Below are 20,588 nucleotides of genomic sequence, written 5' to 3' on the forward strand. Positions count from 1 at the left end.
TGAGTTGAGCCCCAGAATGGTGCTGGTACAGAGGCTCCTAGCAGCTTGACAAAGGTGGTGAAGCCCCTAGCACTCTCTTTTCCTCCTCCCCAGGAAGGCAGGAAGGACGGGGTCCAGGAGCCCTCAATATCTGTCACTAAAGAGAAGGCAGGGAGGGCAGGTGGTGGGGGAGGCTGGCAGAGCGGGAGGGACCCCCACGGGCAGCTGGCTCAAGGGAAGGCCCTTGCTTAGCGCCTCGTGCTGGAATAGCTGTCTGCCGAGCTGTAGCTCCGGCTCCGGCTCCGGCTCCGGCTCCGGGAACCCAGGCTGGGGCTGCGGGAGCTGGAGCTGCTGCTACTGCGGGTCCTGCTCCGGCTCCGGCTCCGGCTCCGGCTGCGGCTCGGGCTCCGGCTCCGGGAGTAGCTGCGGCTGGCCGAGCGGCTGCTGCTGCTGCTGTACCACGAGGAGGCGCTGCTGAGGCTGTCGGACGAAGAGGGGCTGGGCCGGTAGTAGGGGATGGGGCGTTTCCGGGCACTGCAGAGAGCAGAGGGAGGGTGCATCAGCCCGGGGAGCCCCAGTCTTGTCCCAGGGGAAGGCAGTATCCTTCCGTTTCCCAGTCCCTTAGGCAGAAATACTCCCTTTCCACTTCCCTTGCAGTCCTGAGAACATCAAAGAGAAAATCTCAGCTTAGTCCTAATATGCCTTGAAAAGTGATCATCTTATCTTTTTTTTTTTTTAATTTTTTAAACGAATCAAGCCTGGGGCTCAGAGCCTCCAGCTAGCAACAGAATCTACGTCTAAACTTTAACTGTAGTTTTGTTTTGCTATTTTTACTTTTACTAGAACTATCTATTTATGGCCAAAGAGGCTGATTTTCCATTTATTGTACTGGATCAAGTTTCCTTTTGAAATAAACGTATGGACCTCTAAAAAGAGCAGATCTGTTTAAGGAAAATTAAGTAAAAAATAGTACAGTTAATAAGCAGACAAGGCCAAACCGGTAAAGGTGTTGGTGGATGATGAAGTTTGGGAAACACGGAATGGGTTAATCAAGATGGATTATTTGAGGTTGACCAAGGAAACCAGATAGCCTTTTGGAAATGCCACTCTGTAATTTGGCCTTTCTCCAAGTTGGCCCCAAGGACACCTCTGCTCAAGGCAGTGGGTTTAAGAATTCCCTACAAGCTGAGGCAGGCCCTCTGTGGGATATTTGAGAAAGGGACTTCTCCGGGGCACAATCCTGGGATACAGGTTCTTTTTCCTCCTCCAGGTCATCTCCAGGGAGGATGCACTGGGCAGTCAGCATCCCTGCTTCCAGGTGAGTCTCTGGATTGAGTAGCTGATGCTTGGAGGTCCAGGAGGAGAACCCAACTCAATCTTAGGGCATCGTTCAGCCATTCTCCCAGTATTCAAGGCCTAAGAAATTGGTCTCCACTTGGGCCTCTCCGCTAGAGCTTCGTTCTGCTGAGACCTTACCTGTTACAGGAAACTTTCTCCACCTATTCGACTCAATCAATTACAGCGGCACACAGTGAGGGTCTGCATTTCAGTTCACAAAGCACGCTCGCATCTTTTTGTCCCCTTTCATTTCATCCTCATGTTACCCCTGGGAGTTACCCCTCCGTTATTTCATGGGCGAGAAAACTGAGGATCGGGGACATAAGAGCCTTTCCGAAGTCACTTGGAAAGCGACACAGCCACGCTTCCACTCCACGTCTAGGGCTCTCCCGCTTCGCCCCACGGCTCCCTCTAGGGCCTTTTGGCACCTAAGTAATCCCGTTCGCCCTCTCCACGCTTGGTTAAGGTGTAATTATACAGGGGTCTATCTAAGCCCGGCAGGGGAGAGTCTGGACCGGTCTGGGGGCGAAGGTCTGCCCCGACCACCTGGCCAAGGCCTCGCGCCTGCGCTGTGGCCTCCTTTCCCAGAGCGGACCCCTCTCTCCCCCAGCCCCGCCCCCCGCTCAGCTCCACCCCCGCACTCCGGCCACGCCCCCGCCCCCCGACTCCCCAGGCTGGCCCCGCCCACTCCCCGCCCACTTCTCGCGGGCCCCGCAGGTTGGGCCGGGAAGTGGACTCAGCCCTGAGGCTCTGGACTGAAGCTTAATTTCAGTGCTTGGAGGTGGGAAGGTTGTCCCCGAGCTCCCACAATCCTGAAATCCCAGCCCCAGGGAGGCCTGGGGCGACCCTGCGGCCCGGACGGGTAGGAACGGGAGTGGGGACGAGGGTGAAGGCGGGTCCCCACACCCCTGTGGCCGCACCTTGTTATCCTCCGCGCCTCCAGGTGGCTCGGGGAGTCTCGCCGGCGCTTCCTCATGGGCGAGTAGGACCGACGTCTCCGACGCGCTCGCTCGCGCTCCCGCTGCTGCGAGTCCTTCTCGGTGTACTTGGGGTCCCGCTCCCTGAAGGGGCGTGCGGGGTTACTGGGGAGCTGGGGCGGGCCCGGGTTTCCTGTGCGAGCGGGTGAGACGGGGGCACTCGCTTCCTCCAATTACCGCCCCGCTAAGGCCGGGGATGGGGGTGCGCGGGCCGCAGGGAGGACGGGAGGGAGGACAGCCGGGCTGTGGGACGAGTCGCGGGGTGAGTGCCGCGGGGTGGGCGCTGGGCGCGTGCAGGGCTGTCAGCCTTTGCGGGTGGGCATCGCAGCGCTGCAGGTGCTGCAGGGGCGAGGATGCGAATGTTACGCGGGCCCTGGTGTGTGGGTAAGAATTGGGGGCTCTGCGTATGGGGATGCAGGGTAGAGGCTGAGGGCGGAGGATGTGAATTCTGGGGTGTGGCTGTCGGGGTGCTTGGGCTGGGGACGTGAGGACACAGGGGTATGTTTAGTGCTTCGCGGCCACTCCTCGATTGGACTGAGGGATTTGCAAGACTGCTGAGGCAGAGCGAGACTTAAGAGGAAGACTGTCCAAGGGGCGGGACGGGGAGGCGGGGACAGAAAGGAGGATCAGAACAAAGGGGCGGGGCCTATACTGGGGGCGGGGCCGGTACCTGCTGGGGCTGTAGCGGGAGTAGCTGGGGCTACGGCGTGATCGAGAGCTTCTGCTGGGCGGGCTCCTCTTGCCAGACTTGGAGGAGTAGCTGGGAGAGCGGGAGTAGGACCTGAGGGACAGGTAACAGCCTCTGAGGAGCCTGCAGCGTGTCCTCCTGGGTTGTCAGGGACTTCTACAGCTATATTCAGCTAGTCCCCAGGCGGCGACCTTTTTCTTTTCTGGAGGCCAGTCCTATGAACCGGCCCCTTACTAGAGAATGGAATCCCCTCCCCTCTGGGTGGTTAATATTAGCAATAATACTGACAGCTTCCTCCTATTGAGTGCTTATTATCCCGGCCACTTACTAGCTGTGCGACCTTGGGCAGGTGATTTCACTTCTCTGGGCCTCTGTTTTCTCATTTGTAAGGTGCGTGTAATAATAGTACTCACCCTATACAGCTGCAAATTAAATGAGTAAATTAGGGTAAGTCACTTAGCATGTTGGCACGTACGCTAAGTGCCAATTAGCCCGCACATGGGAATTGTTAGCTGTCACTATTATGTGTTTTATTATGTGCCAGGCATTGAATTAATAGTTTGTGTGCACTATCTCATTTAATCCTCAACCTATCCTAGGGTTAGGTACTATTATCAATCCCATTTTACAGTTAGGGAAATAGAGGTACAGAGATGGTAGAGGATATGAACTCACATCTGTTTGCCTCTACAGCAACTTGAACTCAGTTGTGTTTGGCTCCAAAGTGCTCTTGACTTCTGTAGATGATGTTGTTGTGAATCCAAATGACTAATCCCTGTGCTACTTCCAGTCTCCTTCCCTCTCTGCTAATGCCTTTCACTTTTAGAGAGTATTGTGGGGAAGGAATAGCTTTTCCAACCTCAGTGCCCCGGGCCAGTGTCCAGCTATAGCCCCTGGAAAATTTGCTTTTGCCCACTTGCTCTTTGGCTGTGCATTGAGAGATATTATAAAAAACAGTACAGATGAAACATACTTTTGGTCACGTTGAAAGGAGCTGTCAGGCATTTCCATCAACTATACCATATAGCATCCCTTTTCTGTGGAACCCTCTAAATTATTTTTCATAGACTTAAAAAATCAGAAATAGTTGCTTTCCAATCAACTGGTTCAATTCCTTTTTGTTAATAATGTAACAATTAATGGAGCAATATTCCTCTTTGCTTGCTAGGGAGCTCAGAGTCACATTTGCCACCCACCTTGGTAGCAACTATATAGAATGATAGGATATACCTTGTGGGACTTAACCTTTCTCCTGACTTAATTTTATATTTCTCTCCTTAATTTTACTTTTAGTCTAATTTGCTCTTCTATTTATGTCACTCTGTCATGTTGAATATTTTTGTCAGTGGCCTTGCCTCCTTTTTTGGAATGGACTGGTCTTGAAATAACCAACTAAGTAAGCAACTGTTTTTTTATTATATAGTTACAAAAGAGGAATGATCAGTCTGCCACTGGGAATTTCTCTTTGTGGAGGGAAGCTGGACTGCATGAAAGCATGGGTTGATTAGTTTGGATGGAATCTTCCAATTCCTGAGATCTCATTTGTACACACTATTGTATCATTATTCCACATGAGAAATAAATCAAGCAATTACCAGTGGTTATTGAAATTGGGTGGAAGAATGCAAAATGGTCATAATTCTTCTTCTCCCTGTGTCCACATCTCCTGCAATGTGACTTTGCAGTTCCACCCACTAAGAGGAGCATCCTGGCCAGGTGCAGTGGCTCACGCCTGTAATCCTAGCACTCTGGGAGACTGAGGCGGGAGAACTGCTTGAGCTCAGGAGTTCAAGACCAGCCTGAGCCAAGAGCAAGACCGCATCTCTACTTAAAATAGAAAAATTAGCTGGGCTGCACCCTGTAGTCCCTTAGTGGGAAGCTGAGGTAGGAGGATCACTTGAGCCCAGGAGTTTGAGGTTGCGGTGAGCTATGATGATGCCACTGCACTCTGCCTCCAGTGACAGAGCAAAGCTCTGTCTTAAAAAAAAAAAAAAAAGAGGAGCATCCTTGCATCTAGACTAGCCTTGTGAGTTGCTATGGCTAATTACAATAGCAGAAGGGATGTCATGTCACTTCCAAGCCTAGGACTCAGGAAGCCCTGCACATTACTGCTCTCTCTTTCTCAGAACCCTGCCATCACCATGTAAACAAGCCCAGACAGGCCTATTGGAGGATGAGAGACCACATGGAGCAGAGATCAGTCGGCTGGGGTCGTTCACACCAGCCAGCCCCTAGCCAACAACCCACCAGCTGACCAAGGGCACATGAAGGAACCCAAAGAGATCAGAAGAACCACCCAGCTGAGCCCAGACCAATTGCTGATACACAGAATCAGAAACTAAGTAAGTACTTATTGTTTTAAGGATGCTAAGTTTGGGGATACATTTTTTTTATGCAGCATAAGTTAACTGATACACATTAGCTCATTCTTGTAACAATAGTAGCAAAAATAACCAACATTCATTGTGTTCCAAGTACTTCTCTATGTGCTGTTTATTCCCCAGAACAATCCTTTTGGGTAAGTATTGTTATTGTTTTCATTTTTCAGATGAAGAAACTGAGGCTCAGAGAGGTTAATTGACTTTCCCAAGGCCACTGGCTAGTGAAGGGTATTCAAACTTAAGTCTGTCTGACTCCTCTCCCTATGAATCAAAGGATGTCTCCAGTTACCTTAGCTAACTCCTTAAGGGGGAAGGTGCAGCAGAGCAAAGTCAAAATCACACTCACCTTTTTTCAGAGGAGGTGGATCGGCTCCGGGTGTACCTGGGAGAGGTCCTGGGGTTTGGAGATCCAGAGGAATGACTGGAGGATCGGGTGCTGGCATAGGAGGAGCTACGGGAGCACTCTTTCATGGGGGAGCTCTGGGCTGTGGGTGGGACCAAACTGGACTTCTTCACTTCAGCACATTCCAGACATGGTGACTGGACTCCTCTGCAGGAGACAGAGTGTCTGTTAGCACCAGACTGCCTGCTACTCTGGGGGTATCTTGAGCTAATACTCACCTCCCTATGTTTGCCTAGGCTGTGGTGTTCTCACAGAACCCTCCTTCCACCTTTTCACATCCTACTACCTCTGGAAAGACATCCTGGGCCGCATATGTTAGAGGAGTAGAGATAGAAGAGACCTTAAAAGTAAATGATGCTGTTCAGCATTTCCCCAAGTATGGGACACGTACCATAGGGGCCACTTCAAAGTATTTTAGGAGGTCACTGGGCATGGGCATGATGCTAAATAACATCAGATCACATGGTGGGAGATGTATTGCCTTTCTAATCTTTCCCCATCCTTCTGATTACATTAATGAGAAAGCCTCTGTTGGGTGCTAGTGTGTTTTTAACACTTCTCTAACACTTCGCAATCTCCCCAACAGAGAGAAGACCTCAGACTCAGAGCCTTGGGCAAGAAACTGTAACTAACTAGAATTAAATACATTGTTGCATTTTTATAGTTACCTTCTATTTAGGACAAGTAATACTCATTTTCCATTTCAGATAGGATCTTTAAGTTTACATCTATTTATCTCTCTATCATAAGTTTATTAAAGTAAATGAGAGTACCAGTAGTACATGGATATGGTAAAAGTCAAGAAGATAACCTGTAGTTGGTTTAAGCTTGGGGAACTTTGGTGTAGCCCATTTTACAGATGGAGGAATTGAGACCCACACAAGGGTGGAGTCAGAATCACCCAAAGGACTAGGTCCTGTCTTCTGCATTTTCACCCTGCCTAGGGCCATGCTGGACTTCTGTTAGGTTCTTAGTAAAGACGTGTTCATTTGGATTGGGCCAAGAGTCAAGTTCAAATCACATTAATATGGCTTTCAAGGGTCATCAAGACCGACCCCTGCTCACCCCTCCAATCTCAGCTCCTGACATTTCCCTCTCTTGATTTCAGGCATAATAGACTACTTGTTCCTCCTGGCACATCCCTATTCTCTCCCTTGTCTTCAGGCCTTAGAATGTTCTGGCTCTCTGCAACCCTCTCCTCTCCGTTCTTCATCTGGCAACTCCTACTCATGGAAGTGGCTTTAGTTTGACCTTACCTTTTCTGGAAAGCCTTCCTTGACACCTTCCCTTCAAACTCTGGAGTCTGGGTTGGGTGATCTCCAATGTGTACCATAGACCCTGGCCCCTGTATGGATCAGTCTTAGAATTGTAGATTGCCTCTTCCTGACCCAGACATGGAGCTCCTTGGGGACAGAACACATGTCTCTCTGGACACTCTATTCTAGCACCTACCACAGGGCTTGTAAGTATATCTTACAGAATCAGTAAGTAGCTGTGGTTTGAACATTTCAAACCTCTTCCGTGTGGGCACTTCACAAGCATCATTTCATTAGTCTCCTCAAGAACCTTATGAGGCAGGCACTGTTATTGTCCCCAATTTATAGAGAAGACTCAGAACATTGGTTACTTGCTGAAGGCCACCCAGAGTCCCAAACCCTGATCTGTCCAGCTCCAAAGCCCACACCCCTGCCACCTCACCAGCTCTCTACCTTTAGTGTCTGTGGTTCTCCTGATTTAGAGCTGATGTCTCTTCTACTCAGCCCATATTTATTGACCTCTGTCATCATAACTGGCATGACACAAATAGCTATGGATTTAACCATCATTTATGTTTCAAAGTGAAAAGCTGGGTCTAAATTATTTAATTTGGCTGTCCATGTAGATCAAATTAAGCAGGTAACTGTTAGCCGTCTCTCAGGTTTTACTTCCAGTTCTGGAGACAAATCTGTATTTGAATCCTGGTGCTGTCACTTATTAACTGAGTTTGTCAATCACTCTGAGCCTCAGTTTCCCCATCAGTTACCAAAGGGTTATAAGAGTACCCATCCCATATAGGTTTTATGAGGCACTAAGGAAGATTATTTATGGAAAGCATTTGGCATAGTACCTAGTCTGTGGTTAGGGCTCAATGAATATTAGCTACTATTATTATTGTAGTTGTTATTATAACTATTCTCAATTTTTCCTGCATAATAGCATTGCAGTGTATCAGTAGGCATGTGACCTCCTTCTCTCTTCTGGGAACTTCACTGCCTGTTCTTGGAGACATTGACATTTGTTCTGGCCCAGCTCTGGCTCCCAGCCAAGCTTGGGTGTGAGCTGAGGCCAGGGATGTCCTGGGGAAGGACAGAGGCCAGATCTGTGCATGGATGCCAAGCTGTTTGTCCAGGACTGAAGTGGGTCCTGTGTTAGGAACAGAGGGTGCTCTGTTCTTGAAGAAGCTGTTAACTGCTTCAGTGCTAAAGCTTCGGTCATCTTTTGAAAATTTTGGCCACTTTGACTCCCACCCCCAGAAAGAGGAAAACCCAAGTGGTAGCATGGTGGAGTACACCAGCAAAGCTTTCCAGTCCCCCTGCATCTGTGCCTCTGTGCCATCAATTATAACCTCCTGGGGGAAAAGCCCATTCCATTTTTATATCCCCAGCACCAAGCTGAGTGTCTGCCATATAGGAAGCGCCTGATAACAAGTTGAGGGACAAATAACTAAATGAATGGTACAGATGAAGTGATCAGTAAATTTTAGTAGCTATTATGGTGACAGTACCCTTAGTGATTAGCATTTTGTTGTGATTTCTTGAGCGAGAAAGTAAAGGGGTGATGAAGTAGGAGAATTACAACTGGCTCATAAGCTACTGTATGGAAGTGTTTTCTGCAGGATAACTGCATCTAGCAAATGTGTTAAGATGGGGAAAAAATTGAGAAGTCTCTATGTTCTATGATAGGTTGATCTCCCTTTCCCTAAAATTGTACTATGGGGGGTGTGTGTGTGTGTGTACACACACAGAGTTATAAAATAAACTTCATTTTTAGAGCCATGTATGTTTCACTGCACAACTGAATGTAAAGTATAGGCAGTGCCCGTACATGTTCTGCCAAGCACAACCTCCTCCCCTACCAACAACATCCCCCACCAGAGTGGTACATATGTCACAGTCGATGAACCTACACTGATGCATCATTCCCACCAAAAGTACATAAAGTTTACATTAGAATTAGCTCTTCTGTTGTACATTCTATGAGTTTGGACAAATGCATAACGACAATTATCTACCCTGTTGTATACAAAGTAGTTTCGCTGCCCTAAAAATCCTCTGTGTTCTTCCTGTTCAACCCTCCCTCCCACCAACCCTTGGCAACCACTAATATTTTTACTGGCTGCATAGTTTTGCCTTTTCTAGAATGTCATACAATTGGAATCATATAGTATATAGCCTTTTCAGATGGGCTTCTTGCACTTAGAAATATGCACTTAAGTTTCCTTTACATCTTTACATGGCTTGATAGCGCCTTTCTTTTTAGCCCTGAATGATCTTCCATCATCTGAACACACCACAGTTGATTTATCCACTCACCTACTAAAGGGCATCCTGGCTGCTTCCAAGTTTTGGCAATTATGAATAAGGCTGCTATAAACATCCATATGCAGGGTTTTGTGTGGATATAAGTTTTCAGTTTATTTGTATAAACACTGTAGTATGTTTTTAAATGACAGTGACTTAAGATGAATTTAATGTTAGACTTTCTCCTACGATTATTGGTAAAATTGACATCTGTTTTTGCCTGCCCAACCTCCGTCCCTCCCAATATCAATAGCCAGGCTTTTCCTGCAGAGGAAGGTGAGAAAGTTCTCATTCCTTCCCAGTGGTGGCATGTGACACATTCTGGCCAAGAGCCACAGCATTCCCTGGGTCAGAGTAATCGGTCCAAGGCTGGGCAAATGACCTAAGCTGAGCCAAGCAGAACCAGTGACCACCTGCCCTGGGATTTTGCTGAAATATTGGAGAAAGAAGCATTTTTCTTCCATTGTCTGGCTCAGCTGATAGATTGTTAGCTGCTTGTCATATTTGTCAATGCTTTGGGAGGTTCTGTTGAAGAATGAGGCCAGTAGAGTAGGGAGACTGACTAAGCAATATGATGGGAAAGACATATTCCCAATGACATATTTTTGAGCCCCTAGATCCAGCTATACCTGAAGTTAGTACCCCCTGGATTAAAAACAAACAAACAGACAAAAACATTAAGCCAGTTTGAGTTGAATTTTCTCTCTTTTGCAAATAAAAGACTCTTGGGAGGTGGGGTGCTGGGATAAGAGAGTGAGAAGGTGGAACTAAGGTGAGAATCCCCCTGACCCCCACCAGGTATACTGACCTTGACTCTCTGCCCCTGCTGGTGGGGGAGAGATTCTCCAAAATGGCCCCCTTGTTCTGGGGTGAGGAGGTGGTGAAGGAGTTCCCTGAATCGGAGGTGTTGCCACTGTTGAGCTCCTGGCTCTTGCTTAGGCCTCCACTGGGGCTCCCCTTCTCCTGGCCCCGAGACCTGGCTGAGCTGGTTTGCATGGAGGGTGGCGAGGACGTGTCATTGCCTGAGTCGTACTCCTGGGAGCGCCCTCGGGAGGTGGTGAGCGGGCTGGCTGTTTTGGTAAAGAGGTCAGCAGCAGACCCCGACCCAGTGATCTGAAAACAAAAAGACCCGTTGGACACTGCTGAGAGCTGGGCCCGTGGGTTGTGACTAAATAACCAAGAAATGTTTACCGTCATGATGCACTGTAACGAAAGGAAAGAGAGAGAGAGGAGAAGAAAGAAGAGACGCCAAAAAACAAAAGCACAAATTCCTGAAAGAATACCACAGAAAGGAGATATTTTCTTTTTACCCCCTGCTAGGATAACTGGAAGATTTAGGTATCATGCAGAGAAAAAGCATGCGATCCAGATTAAACGAAAAGGGAAATTATACAAAATTTAATTTCTAATGAATTAAACAAAAGAGTCAACTCAATAGGAAGGGGGGTGTAAACACCCTTAACTCAACCTAAAACAATAATAAAAATAAAGGAAGGGGACAGGGGGAAAAGAAATGGGTCTATGGGCCTAAAAAAAAATATATCTTGGAAATAAAAAAAAAAAGGAGATAAATCCAAAATTTTAAACGTCAACCAAATCCTCAATTATTTAAACAATTTTTTTTTTAAAAAGAAAAAGTTGCCTGAGTAGAACCCTAAACAAATATCACATGGGGAAAAGAAATGAAATAAAGATGAGAGTTTTGGTTTTTTTGTTTTTTTCTTTTAAATATAAAGTCAAGGTCGCAAACTGACATTTTAGCAGTTTCAACTAAAGGGGAAAAGAAAGAGGGGAGGACAAAAAAAAAAAAAAAAAAAAAATGGAAGTCAAAGTCTGACCGAAAACAAACGAAAAAAAAGGTCTCTACAGATATTTGTGTGTGTCCTTTTCCCCTTGTAGAAGGTAGCTAAGGCTCTTGAGTGGCTTCTAATAAATTCTCTCATGTCTTTGCGGATCATATCCACTTACCAAGCAAGAACTCCTCCTTTAGTAGGTAGGTAAGGTGTAAGAGAAAGGGAAGAGCGGGCAACGTGAGTCCATCGTTAGAGTCGCAAATGACAAGAAAAAACACACACCTTTCTGCACATCGTCAAACTTGGCCCTGAACTTTGAGTTTTGGTTTTTTTTTTTTTTTTTGGTGCTCTTGACAGGTGGGGCATCAATTTGGTTTGGTTTTCTCATTAAGGGGACCTACCCTAGTCAACCTAGTCAATCCCTTCATGCCCAAGTCGGAGCAGGAAACCCTCGCTGAATATGCACGTGGGAGCTGGAGTATTGCATCTACCGAGGGGACAGGCAGGAGAGAGGATGTGCTTGCATCATAGGGATTTGGAAAGGGGTTGGAGCTTTGGCTTTGGGGTGATTGGGAAAATAAAGGGACTCCCAGAACCCTGTTTGGGGCTGATCTAGGACAGATGAAGGAGTGAGGGAGGCGATAGACAGCCAGTGCTCAGGAAGGTAATTGCGTAGTTAGAAGCATGATGGGTGGTTTTCTTTAAACGTTCAGACCAGTATCATGGCTGGGATGACACAGTGGGTTTGGTTCTGGCCCCAGCCAACAATACCGTGCTTCGCTGTGGGCAAGAGGGATCCCTGCCCTGGGTCTCCTCCAGCTATAACCATCTCTGCGGGGGGAGAAATCTGTGGGGCCAAGAGAGCACCCCCTGCAAACTAATCCCATGCCCAGACTACTCTCTGGGTACCTGAGATCCCAGAATCCTCTGTTTAAATGGTCCCTGAGCCCCCTTTTAAGGTCTCTGTAGGCCTCATCCACGGATCTGTTCTCCTGTAGGTAGACCATGCTTCAAGTATGCACACTCCTAGGTCCAAGGGTGGCTATTTGGACAGAACTCGGATGTTCAGGGTGAGGTGTTCACGTGCATGTGTGTGTGATGCCCATCAGAGTACTGGTTGGTGCCAGAGGCAGGAAGAGAAAGGGATGGTCCCAGGGCCAGACTGTCCCTGCATTGCTGTGTCATGGACTGGCACTCTGAAGGATCCAAGATTCTAAATTTAAAATTCACTTTCAGATCATTTTGAAGGTATGTTTGCCAAGATGGGAGAACATATTTTATTTAAGTTTGCTGACATATTTATAAACACCTAGACATCTGGTATGTGGACCTTCTCTTGCCCCATGCTCTTGCCCCAGATCCTACAAATATTAGGGCAGCCTTCACCACCAAGAGCCTGATTTTCTCCCCACTTTATCCTGTGCACCTTGGGCCTAAAGGAGGGGGATTTCTGTGCTTTCTTAAGGAGCCATTTCTACCTTCTCAGCAATTGTTCATGAGGGTGAGACACAGAGACACTGGAACTGCGAGAATAGCAGAGGTCACTCCAGCAGCTCAGGATGTCAGCTCCCGGGGCTGGGGAGGCAGGACTTCCTTTGTGGATACTCCCAGGAGGCTTTGCACACAGGCAAGGTGATGGTCCAGACCAAGTGCCAGCCAGTGCAGCTGCCACTTCACCTGCTTGGCAATCTGGCTAGCTTTGCTTGAGGAGAAGGGACCTCAAAATAAGGTTGCCCAGGTGGAGTTTTCTAGAGTAAGACTTCTTTTAAAATAATGTAAAGCCCTGTTCCCATTCAGGTCCTCCCATTGTCTTCCCCTTGCAGTCTGGATGCCACGGCTTTCTCGCCTCTGGAGTTCAGTGGTCACACGTGTTTTTACACCATCTGTGTCAGGAATGAGAAAGCAGCGTGCCAGGCAGCCAGACCCTGGGACCTGAGCTCTCAGGCCGGGGCTTGGTGCATGGAATCTTTGCCCCAGAGGTGGTGAATGGTTGCCGGCCAATGCATTACAGGTGAATCGGGCAAGCTCATCTTGGAGGGGACTAGGCTGGAAGACAACTCAAGGGCAGGGTCCTATGGGTGCAATGATTTCCAATATCGTGTGGGCTTGCTACCTGGGGGCATCCAGGCTGGGCCTGTCTCTCCCAGGTACTTGTTCCCAGTCTTGACTACCAATTTCTAAAGCATTTCTCTTAGTATGTCATGGCTCCCCATGGGCAAGGATTTCTCCAGTGTGAGGCCCCTCAGGGCTAGTGGATAAAGAAGGGGACTTTGTTTTGTTCACCTTCTCTACCTGACACCCTGAGCTCACGGGGATAATTTCAGTGTGTCTCCACCTGGCAGTGACTTATCCATATGTAACTTGTGTGGTTAGAACTGAAGAAATCTACAAGGCATCACGCTTTTCCATCAACAACATAAAACCAAAATAAAGGCACTGTTGAAATGTTCTCACTGGGTTGACCTTGATACTTGAAAATACCAATCTCTCCGGTATGTTTAAAAGTACCCCCCCCTTTTTTGGATGAATCTGAACTCTTTGACAAGGATTACAATGCCCTTTACAACCCAGCTCTTTATACTTTACAAGTAGCATCTCTTCCACTCTCTTCCACACCATCCCACCCTGGCCCCCACACGCTGAGCTAATCAATTTGAGTTTTCTTGGTTCTGGCATCCCATCTTGTTCTTCTAACCCCAGGCCATTTGCACGTGCCATTTCCTCTGCCCAGAACACTCCACCTCTTCCCCACTTGGCACAGCTAAATTTATTCATCCTCCAGGTTTCCTACCACTTCCTCTAGAAAACCCTCTCTGATCTTCCAGACCAGGATAGCACAATACTCTGTACTTCATTCATTCATTCAATCTTTTACTCATTCAGTCACTCAAAAATGACCACCGTCTGTGCACCATAGCATTGTTACTCAGCAGGGTAGTTGCTCATCTTATTGTTTCTCTCTCCAGTCTGTGTGGGGATCTTGTTGAGGAAGGGTCATGACTGGTTCAATGTTGCAGCCCAGGACCCCCCGGGACCTGCCACAGAATAGGTACCCAGTAAATCTTGTCCAGTGAACAGAGCTGCTCCATGGTCCCTTGGGAGCCTCTGTGTGCCCACCCTAACTTCATTTGTTGGTAGAGATGGCTGGGTGATCAGGCCCTGGTGGAGTCCAGCTGAGTGATTGACAGCTTTGGGAATTCAGTGTCTTTTTGGGAAAGAACTGGCCTCCATCATCTTCAGAAAAGTTCTAGAAAACTAGGCGGACCCTTGGCTAAAGTTTGAAGTCTCGAGACCAGCTCAGGGCTGGGTGTGTGAGCTTGAGAGAACCTCTAGAACCAAGTTTTTATTTTTATTGATATATAACAGATGTACATATTTTTGGAGCACATGTGATATTTGGGTACATTTATATAATGTGTAATGATCGAATCGGGGTTTTGGGATAAGCCATCATTATATCCACCACCTTAAACATCTGTCTTTCCTTTATGCTGGGAACATTCAAATTATTCTCTTCTGGCTATTTTGAAATATACAGTGGATTATTGTTGACCTTAGTCACCCTGCTATGCTGTTGAATACTAGGTCTTAGAATCAAGTTTAAGGTCCAGACCCATGGCAGAGAGAAGGAATGGCCTCTCCTCATTTTCTCCTTCCTCCCTTCCTCCCGATGCTCCTCAGACCCAGGGCCCGGAGAGAAAGCACATTGTCTGCAGATGATCCAGGCCTCAGGTGAGACGTTCCAGACCTGCAAAGCCTTTCAGGTGGCACAAGTCGGGCTGAGATTCCTTACTCCTTTTCCACTCTCTGCTACTCTGGGAGGTCAAGTTAAAAGACGGACTGAGTGTGCCCATTTGCATGCAGCAAGGCTGCGAGACTACACAGTGACCTTGTTCAGGTTAGGAAAAGCTGCTCCCTAAGGGTCAGGAATTAAAAAACAGCATCCCTTCTGGCCAGGACAAATTAGAAAAGAGATAGTACCCCTTTCTCTGGGCTTCGTATCAGTATCCAGGGCATGGTGCATGGAGGGTAGGTGGGGTTTGATCTCTCACTTTCTCTCCAGGCTGGTCACCCTTGCACAGGGCACAGCCAGCATCACATAATGTCCCTGGAAGGTACTGATCACAAAAATATCTTCTCACTCTATTTGGCCTGCTTAGAGGATTACTGTGATGGGGAGGAGGTGGTAACCTGAAAACATTCATTCCTGCTGCTTTGCAGCTAAACTCTGTTTGCTTTCATCTTTACAAGTCTTGATGGGCTCTGTTTATCCTTCCAGGTGGTAGGAGCCTTTTCATAAGCCCATCATTAGAGATGTCTGGACAGCTTACCGGCCTCCCAAACCCCAGACACCACTTTCTCCAGAGCTCTCCACTTACTCCACACACACGAGAGGGGAGACGCCATTGAGGGGAACAAAGGCAGAATGGTTGTGTATTGGGAGTTGATGGCTGTGATCGTGCAAAGGAGACTTCCGAGTCATGACAGTAGTGATGTGTCCACGATGGAGGCCTCTGCCCTCCCGTCCCTGGACACCTCCTTCCCAACCAGACACTCCCTCTGACAGAAGATGCACACAGCCGCCCACTCGACATTGACATGACAGGACGGCTCTCCATTGCTCCTGTCTGTCTCCTTATTTAGATAATAGGCCTCTCGAAATTCATCTTTGAAGAGCTCTTCTTCATGCCCCGGGAATTTCTCTCTAGCACACAACTGCTCTCTGCCCCCGTACTATTTATTGGTTGAGAAATTGTCCCCAAGTCATTCACCAACAAGAGCCACCCCAGACCCTCTGTCGTCCAGTAATAATGCCCTCCCGGAACCCAGGACCCAGTTTTAATACCTGGAACCCTCACACCAGGGTTCTATTCTTCAGTCCAATCTTACTCCTTCCTCCATCTCCCCCTCACCCTCCCTGCCATGTCTTCACAAAGGCCAAACTTTGGGGCCCGGCATGAAAATTCAACGTCTGTAAGATCTATTTAGTTGCCAGGTGAAATAACACCTGTCTAATCTGGATTCCCAGAAATTGAGACGGGAATATGAGTGCTCATAGTTTCTTTGAGAGGAGAAGGTACCCCTGTAGGAGCGTGGGGAAATGGAATGGGGGAGAGAGGAAGATGATGCAGGATGCATGATCAGACCAGCGACCACAGTGGGCAGCTGGTGCTTCATTCCGCTGGGGACACCCTGGGAACAAGAGTAGAACCTGTACCCCTGAGTTAATCCCAACCAAGGGGTGAGGGAGCTGGGGTATTTATACACTAATTGCCCATCACTCGTGGGTTAAAGGCAAAGTGAGCTTTGGCAGCCAGGGAATCCCATCTGGGAGCTAGAAGTTGGCTGTGTAGCCCTGGAGTGGGGAGGGTGAGGAAATACATATGGACAGTATCTGCTTCAACATCTCTAGTCAACACTGGAAAACTGGCAAGCCAAGCCACGCTTTGTTTCAGACATGCTTTCTTTAGCCCACGTCATATGTTTGAAAATGAATTTGAATTAACGGCCAACACTGGTAGAATGGAGAGGTTTCACGTAACAACCTCATTTCCAGTTTCTGTTGAAAAATAAGATCTGGCAACATCAGGCCCAGATTCCTGCCTGTCAGTCAGCGGCCTGGGGGCTACTGCAGCTGCCCCTTTCCAATGGGACATGAGCACTCTCAGCCCCAAACCCTGTGGAGTCACTGTTACCCATATCTTTTAGCTGCCTGGCTCCTGAGACATCGAAGTTTGGGACTCTCTATTCTAAAAGTTTGTTGCTGCTCTGAGCCCTCTGTAAGCAACAGAAACCCAGTACCCCTTGTATGTTTCATCTCTTCCTTCCGGAACTAGGAAGTAGACTGCTCCCTCTCCCCCATCTCCCCCCTTTAAATCCCTGTTGGACTTTTGTCAGTAAAAGGAACCAGAAGACCAGATCCATTAAATCATATCCAGACCCCAGAGCTATTACAAGCGCTTCCCTTCTGGGTCGGGACTGCCAATCTCAGATTTTTTTCTTTTAAAGACAAACTGCTTTTCACACACTCATGGCTATTGGGGGAAAGTGAACAAATATTTCTCCTTTATTCCCTCATCCCCCTGCAATGCCAGGCTCCAGCGTGCGTGTGTTTTCTTTGAAGCTCCAAAGCTTGCCTTATTTCCTTGTTCCTTAATATACTCAGCGTTACCACTTGGGTTTTTCTAATAAGTAATTAAATCCCCCCCCACAAACTCCAGTTCCCTGGCATTTCACTGGGAGTGTCTCTCAACCCTCCGGGGAAGCCGGCACTGTTATTTATTGTTTTTGTTTCAAATCATTATTTAATCAAGAACAGGGGAAAAAAGGCAACCTCTCACTTACACTTCAAAATTTAATTTCAGCTGAATTCCGAGATCAAGAGGCAGCACGGCCTAATAGGTTACAAAAATACAATCAAGAAGAGAATTCCAATTAAACTGAACAAGTCCATTTACTGAGCTTCAAATGGCCCCATGGAGAGTGATGGCTATAAATTTTTTTTTTTTTTCCTTCCCTGCCATCTGGGGGCCTGGAAATTCTCATGTGAGTGTAGAGCTGTATGGCAGAGGTTTTAGCTAGAGGGTTCTGGTTATTCCTTAAAAAAAAAAAAAAATCCTTTTGTTTCACAAAGACACTGAGTTTATTTTCCTTGCTGTTGTTCAGGAAGGCAGCAAAAGAATGGATTCATTGACCTGTTGGGAATTCATTTGGGAGGGAGGGAGGTAGAGAAAGAGAGGGGGCTCTCCTGGGGATTGTGGGAGGATGACAAAGTCCTCCGGGGCTGGGGTGATCCCACAGGGCTGGGCGCTGCATCAAACCTAAGGCAGGGAGAGGTGGTCCAGCTTCCCTGTTCTTTCCCCTCAGCAGGAGCCAAAAAGGGGATGATGGCTTCCAGCTCACCCTGTCTTTGAAGCCTGTCTTGAGGGTCCTCTCCCTGCTGCTCTTGGAAATCTCCGCACAGACCCAGGAAGACCAATTTTTTCACCAGCCCAAATTGAAATGAGAACAATAAGTTCAATGCAATGAGTTTTCATCCTGCCAAATGCATTCGATTTAAAGACTCGTCCTTTCTTTCAAGGTCACGTCCTTCCTACCTCTTCTGGCTGGCAAAATGTCCCTTTAGTGGTAGAAAATGGTGGTTTTCTTTTTTCTGTCCTTCCTCGGCAGAAGTAAAAGTTGACAATGCTATGTCACCTCCCAATTAAAAAAAAAAAAAAAACTGGCCCTGAAAATTCCCAAGTCTCATCCCATGCTCCTGCACTTTGGTTCCAGTTCTCTCTCAACTGCAATAAATGGCATTGGATGTTGGATGTTGAGTTTCCCAGCTGGGCAAGAGCTCGAAGGCTTTGCAGAATGTGCAAGAGCCTGAATTGGGGTCTAAAGGCCTGAGCCGTCCATGGACTGTCTCTCAGCCTCATTCTCCCTGTCTACAAAATGCCTTTCTCCTGGGGTTGTTGCGAAATCTGCCTGAGATCTTGGATATGGTGAAGGTTTTTGAGGCCAGAGATACTCTGAAAACATCATATCTGGGTTTATTTGGAGTAAGTTTAGTGAACCCGCTACGATGACAATTAATAGCAACTAGTGTATGTTGAGTGTTATGTCCCAAACTTTGGGATACGTTTTTCACACAGAACAGAAGCTGCGTGAAGGCAGGGGCCCTGTCTGGCTTGTTCACTGCTGCGTTCTGGTGGCTGGAACAGTGCCTGGCAGATAGTGGGTGCTTAGTGCATATTTTTGAAATGAATGGATACCTTATCTCACAGAATTAGGTATGATTATTAGCCCAAGGTACAGATGAGGGTACTGAGGCCCTGAGAAATGAAATGACACAGGGAAGGTCGTGGAATTAAACATGTGGACTCTGAGGTCAGACTTTCTGGGTTCAAATTCTAGCTTCTCCATTGAATAGCTGACCTTTACTTAATTTGTCTGGGCTGGAGTTTCCTCATCATAAGATGCAGATATTAGTGGAAGCTCCCTTGAAGGGCTATTATAAAAGCATGTAAAGAATTTAGCCTAGCACCTGGCGCATAGTAGGTGCTCAGTAAACATTAGCTATTGCTGTTACCCAAGGTCTCACGGGGAGACAAGATAAAAAACTCCAGAGTACTCAGATCCACGCCAAAACTCATGTCTTAATCACTTCTATTGCTTCCTCCAGTTTATAAGTTTCATGAGGTCCTCTTTTATGGACTACAAATTTTTCTTTTATTATTATCATTTTTGGGGAGTATGTCTTGGATCTGTGCAGGTTTTTGTTGATGAGGGGTATGTGGTGACTATTGAGCCAGGCTAGAGGCCAGAGGAGGAAAAAAGAAGCCTGCCTTTCTCCTCTGCCCAGCTTCATTCTTGATCAGCCCCCTCCTACATTCCCTCTTTGGTTGTGGCAAACTTGATAGAGAACCCTGTACCACAGGGAAATGGCTTGGCCAAAACTTGGAGCCACCAGCCTCTCCATTGTCCAATTCACCCTCCCTGTCACCCAGTTCACCCTCTGTGCTGGCTATCAGAGTGAGCTTCCAAGGCACAAGCCACAGTTCATACCAGCTCCCATTTCTCCCAACTGGGTTGCCTTCCTAGGTCACTTTGCTTCTCAAATCCTCAGTTTTCCCATCTGAAAAATGGTGATAATAATTGCACCTACTTCAAAGAACTGCTTTGTATATCAAATGAGGAAACAATTGTGTAAAGCATGTGACAGTGCTGCCATGTAGTGGTATTTCGCTCTCCCTCTATTCATCAACCATCTCTACCTGACAAACTCCTACCCATCCTTCAAAGCCCAACTTAAATGATCCCTTATTTGTGAAGCCCTCTCAGACATTAAGACAACATTGTTCGGCCCTTCCTCTGTGGTTCCACTATGCATTGTACTTACTTCCATCACTGCTGGGGTGACATTTAAAATATTCAACAACTAGTTGGGTATGGGTACTACCCCATCAAAAGGGAAGCTCGCTTGACACTGAAGGGGATTAGGTGTTAATTTTCAGTTGCTGGATTGTGAGAAGGTCCAGAAAGTTCCAGGGGAGGGAGGGGAGGGATGGCTGGGTTGACTGAGGTGGGGTGAGGTGGGGACAGGGCCTATTTATCAACTGGTGTGCAAGTGTTTGAATATTTTAACAACCAGAGAAGGTACTCTTGCTCACAGACTCAATCTTTACAGCATTCTGTTGACTACTAGACTGTGAGCTCCTGGAGTTTAGCAAGAGAATTTTTTTCATCTCTCTTTTTTCCCCATGCCTTGAACAGAGATGGTAGAATGAAGATAAGGGTCATGTGTAGAGGCTGTGAGGGGCCCCTAAACCATCTCCTTGGGAACCTCCAGTTGGATTTAGGCTCTGACTGAGCAACAAAGCCTCAGGCTACCTTTAGCTCACCAACTAGGATTGCAGTTAAGAGTCCAATTTGCATATTCATAAATGCAAATAAGTCCCTTGATATAATGCACCTGTCCTTGATT

At 47.4% G+C, this 20,588-nt stretch overlaps 1 protein-coding gene across 1 annotated transcript in view; it reads right to left on the reverse strand.

Annotated features, from left to right (window-relative positions):
• Positions 1–20,588, reverse strand: part of SRRM4 (serine/arginine repetitive matrix 4) — a 143,799-nt gene continuing 123,211 nt past the window's right edge. Inside the window, exons 9-13 of the mRNA XM_045534701.1 lie at positions 10,135–10,439; positions 5,710–5,913; positions 2,965–3,075; positions 2,238–2,378; positions 1–513 (exon numbers count right to left, since the gene is read on the reverse strand). Of these exons, the coding sequence (XP_045390657.1) occupies positions 228–513; positions 2,238–2,378; positions 2,965–3,075; positions 5,710–5,913; positions 10,135–10,439 (1,047 nt within the window). The 3' untranslated portion in view covers positions 1–227. The remainder of the gene's footprint in view (positions 514–2,237; positions 2,379–2,964; positions 3,076–5,709; positions 5,914–10,134; positions 10,440–20,588) is intronic.

This window comes from Lemur catta, chromosome 21 (assembly GCF_020740605.2).
Source record: "Lemur catta isolate mLemCat1 chromosome 21, mLemCat1.pri, whole genome shotgun sequence".
In the NCBI taxonomy this organism is placed as follows: Eukaryota; Metazoa; Chordata; class Mammalia; order Primates; family Lemuridae; genus Lemur; species Lemur catta.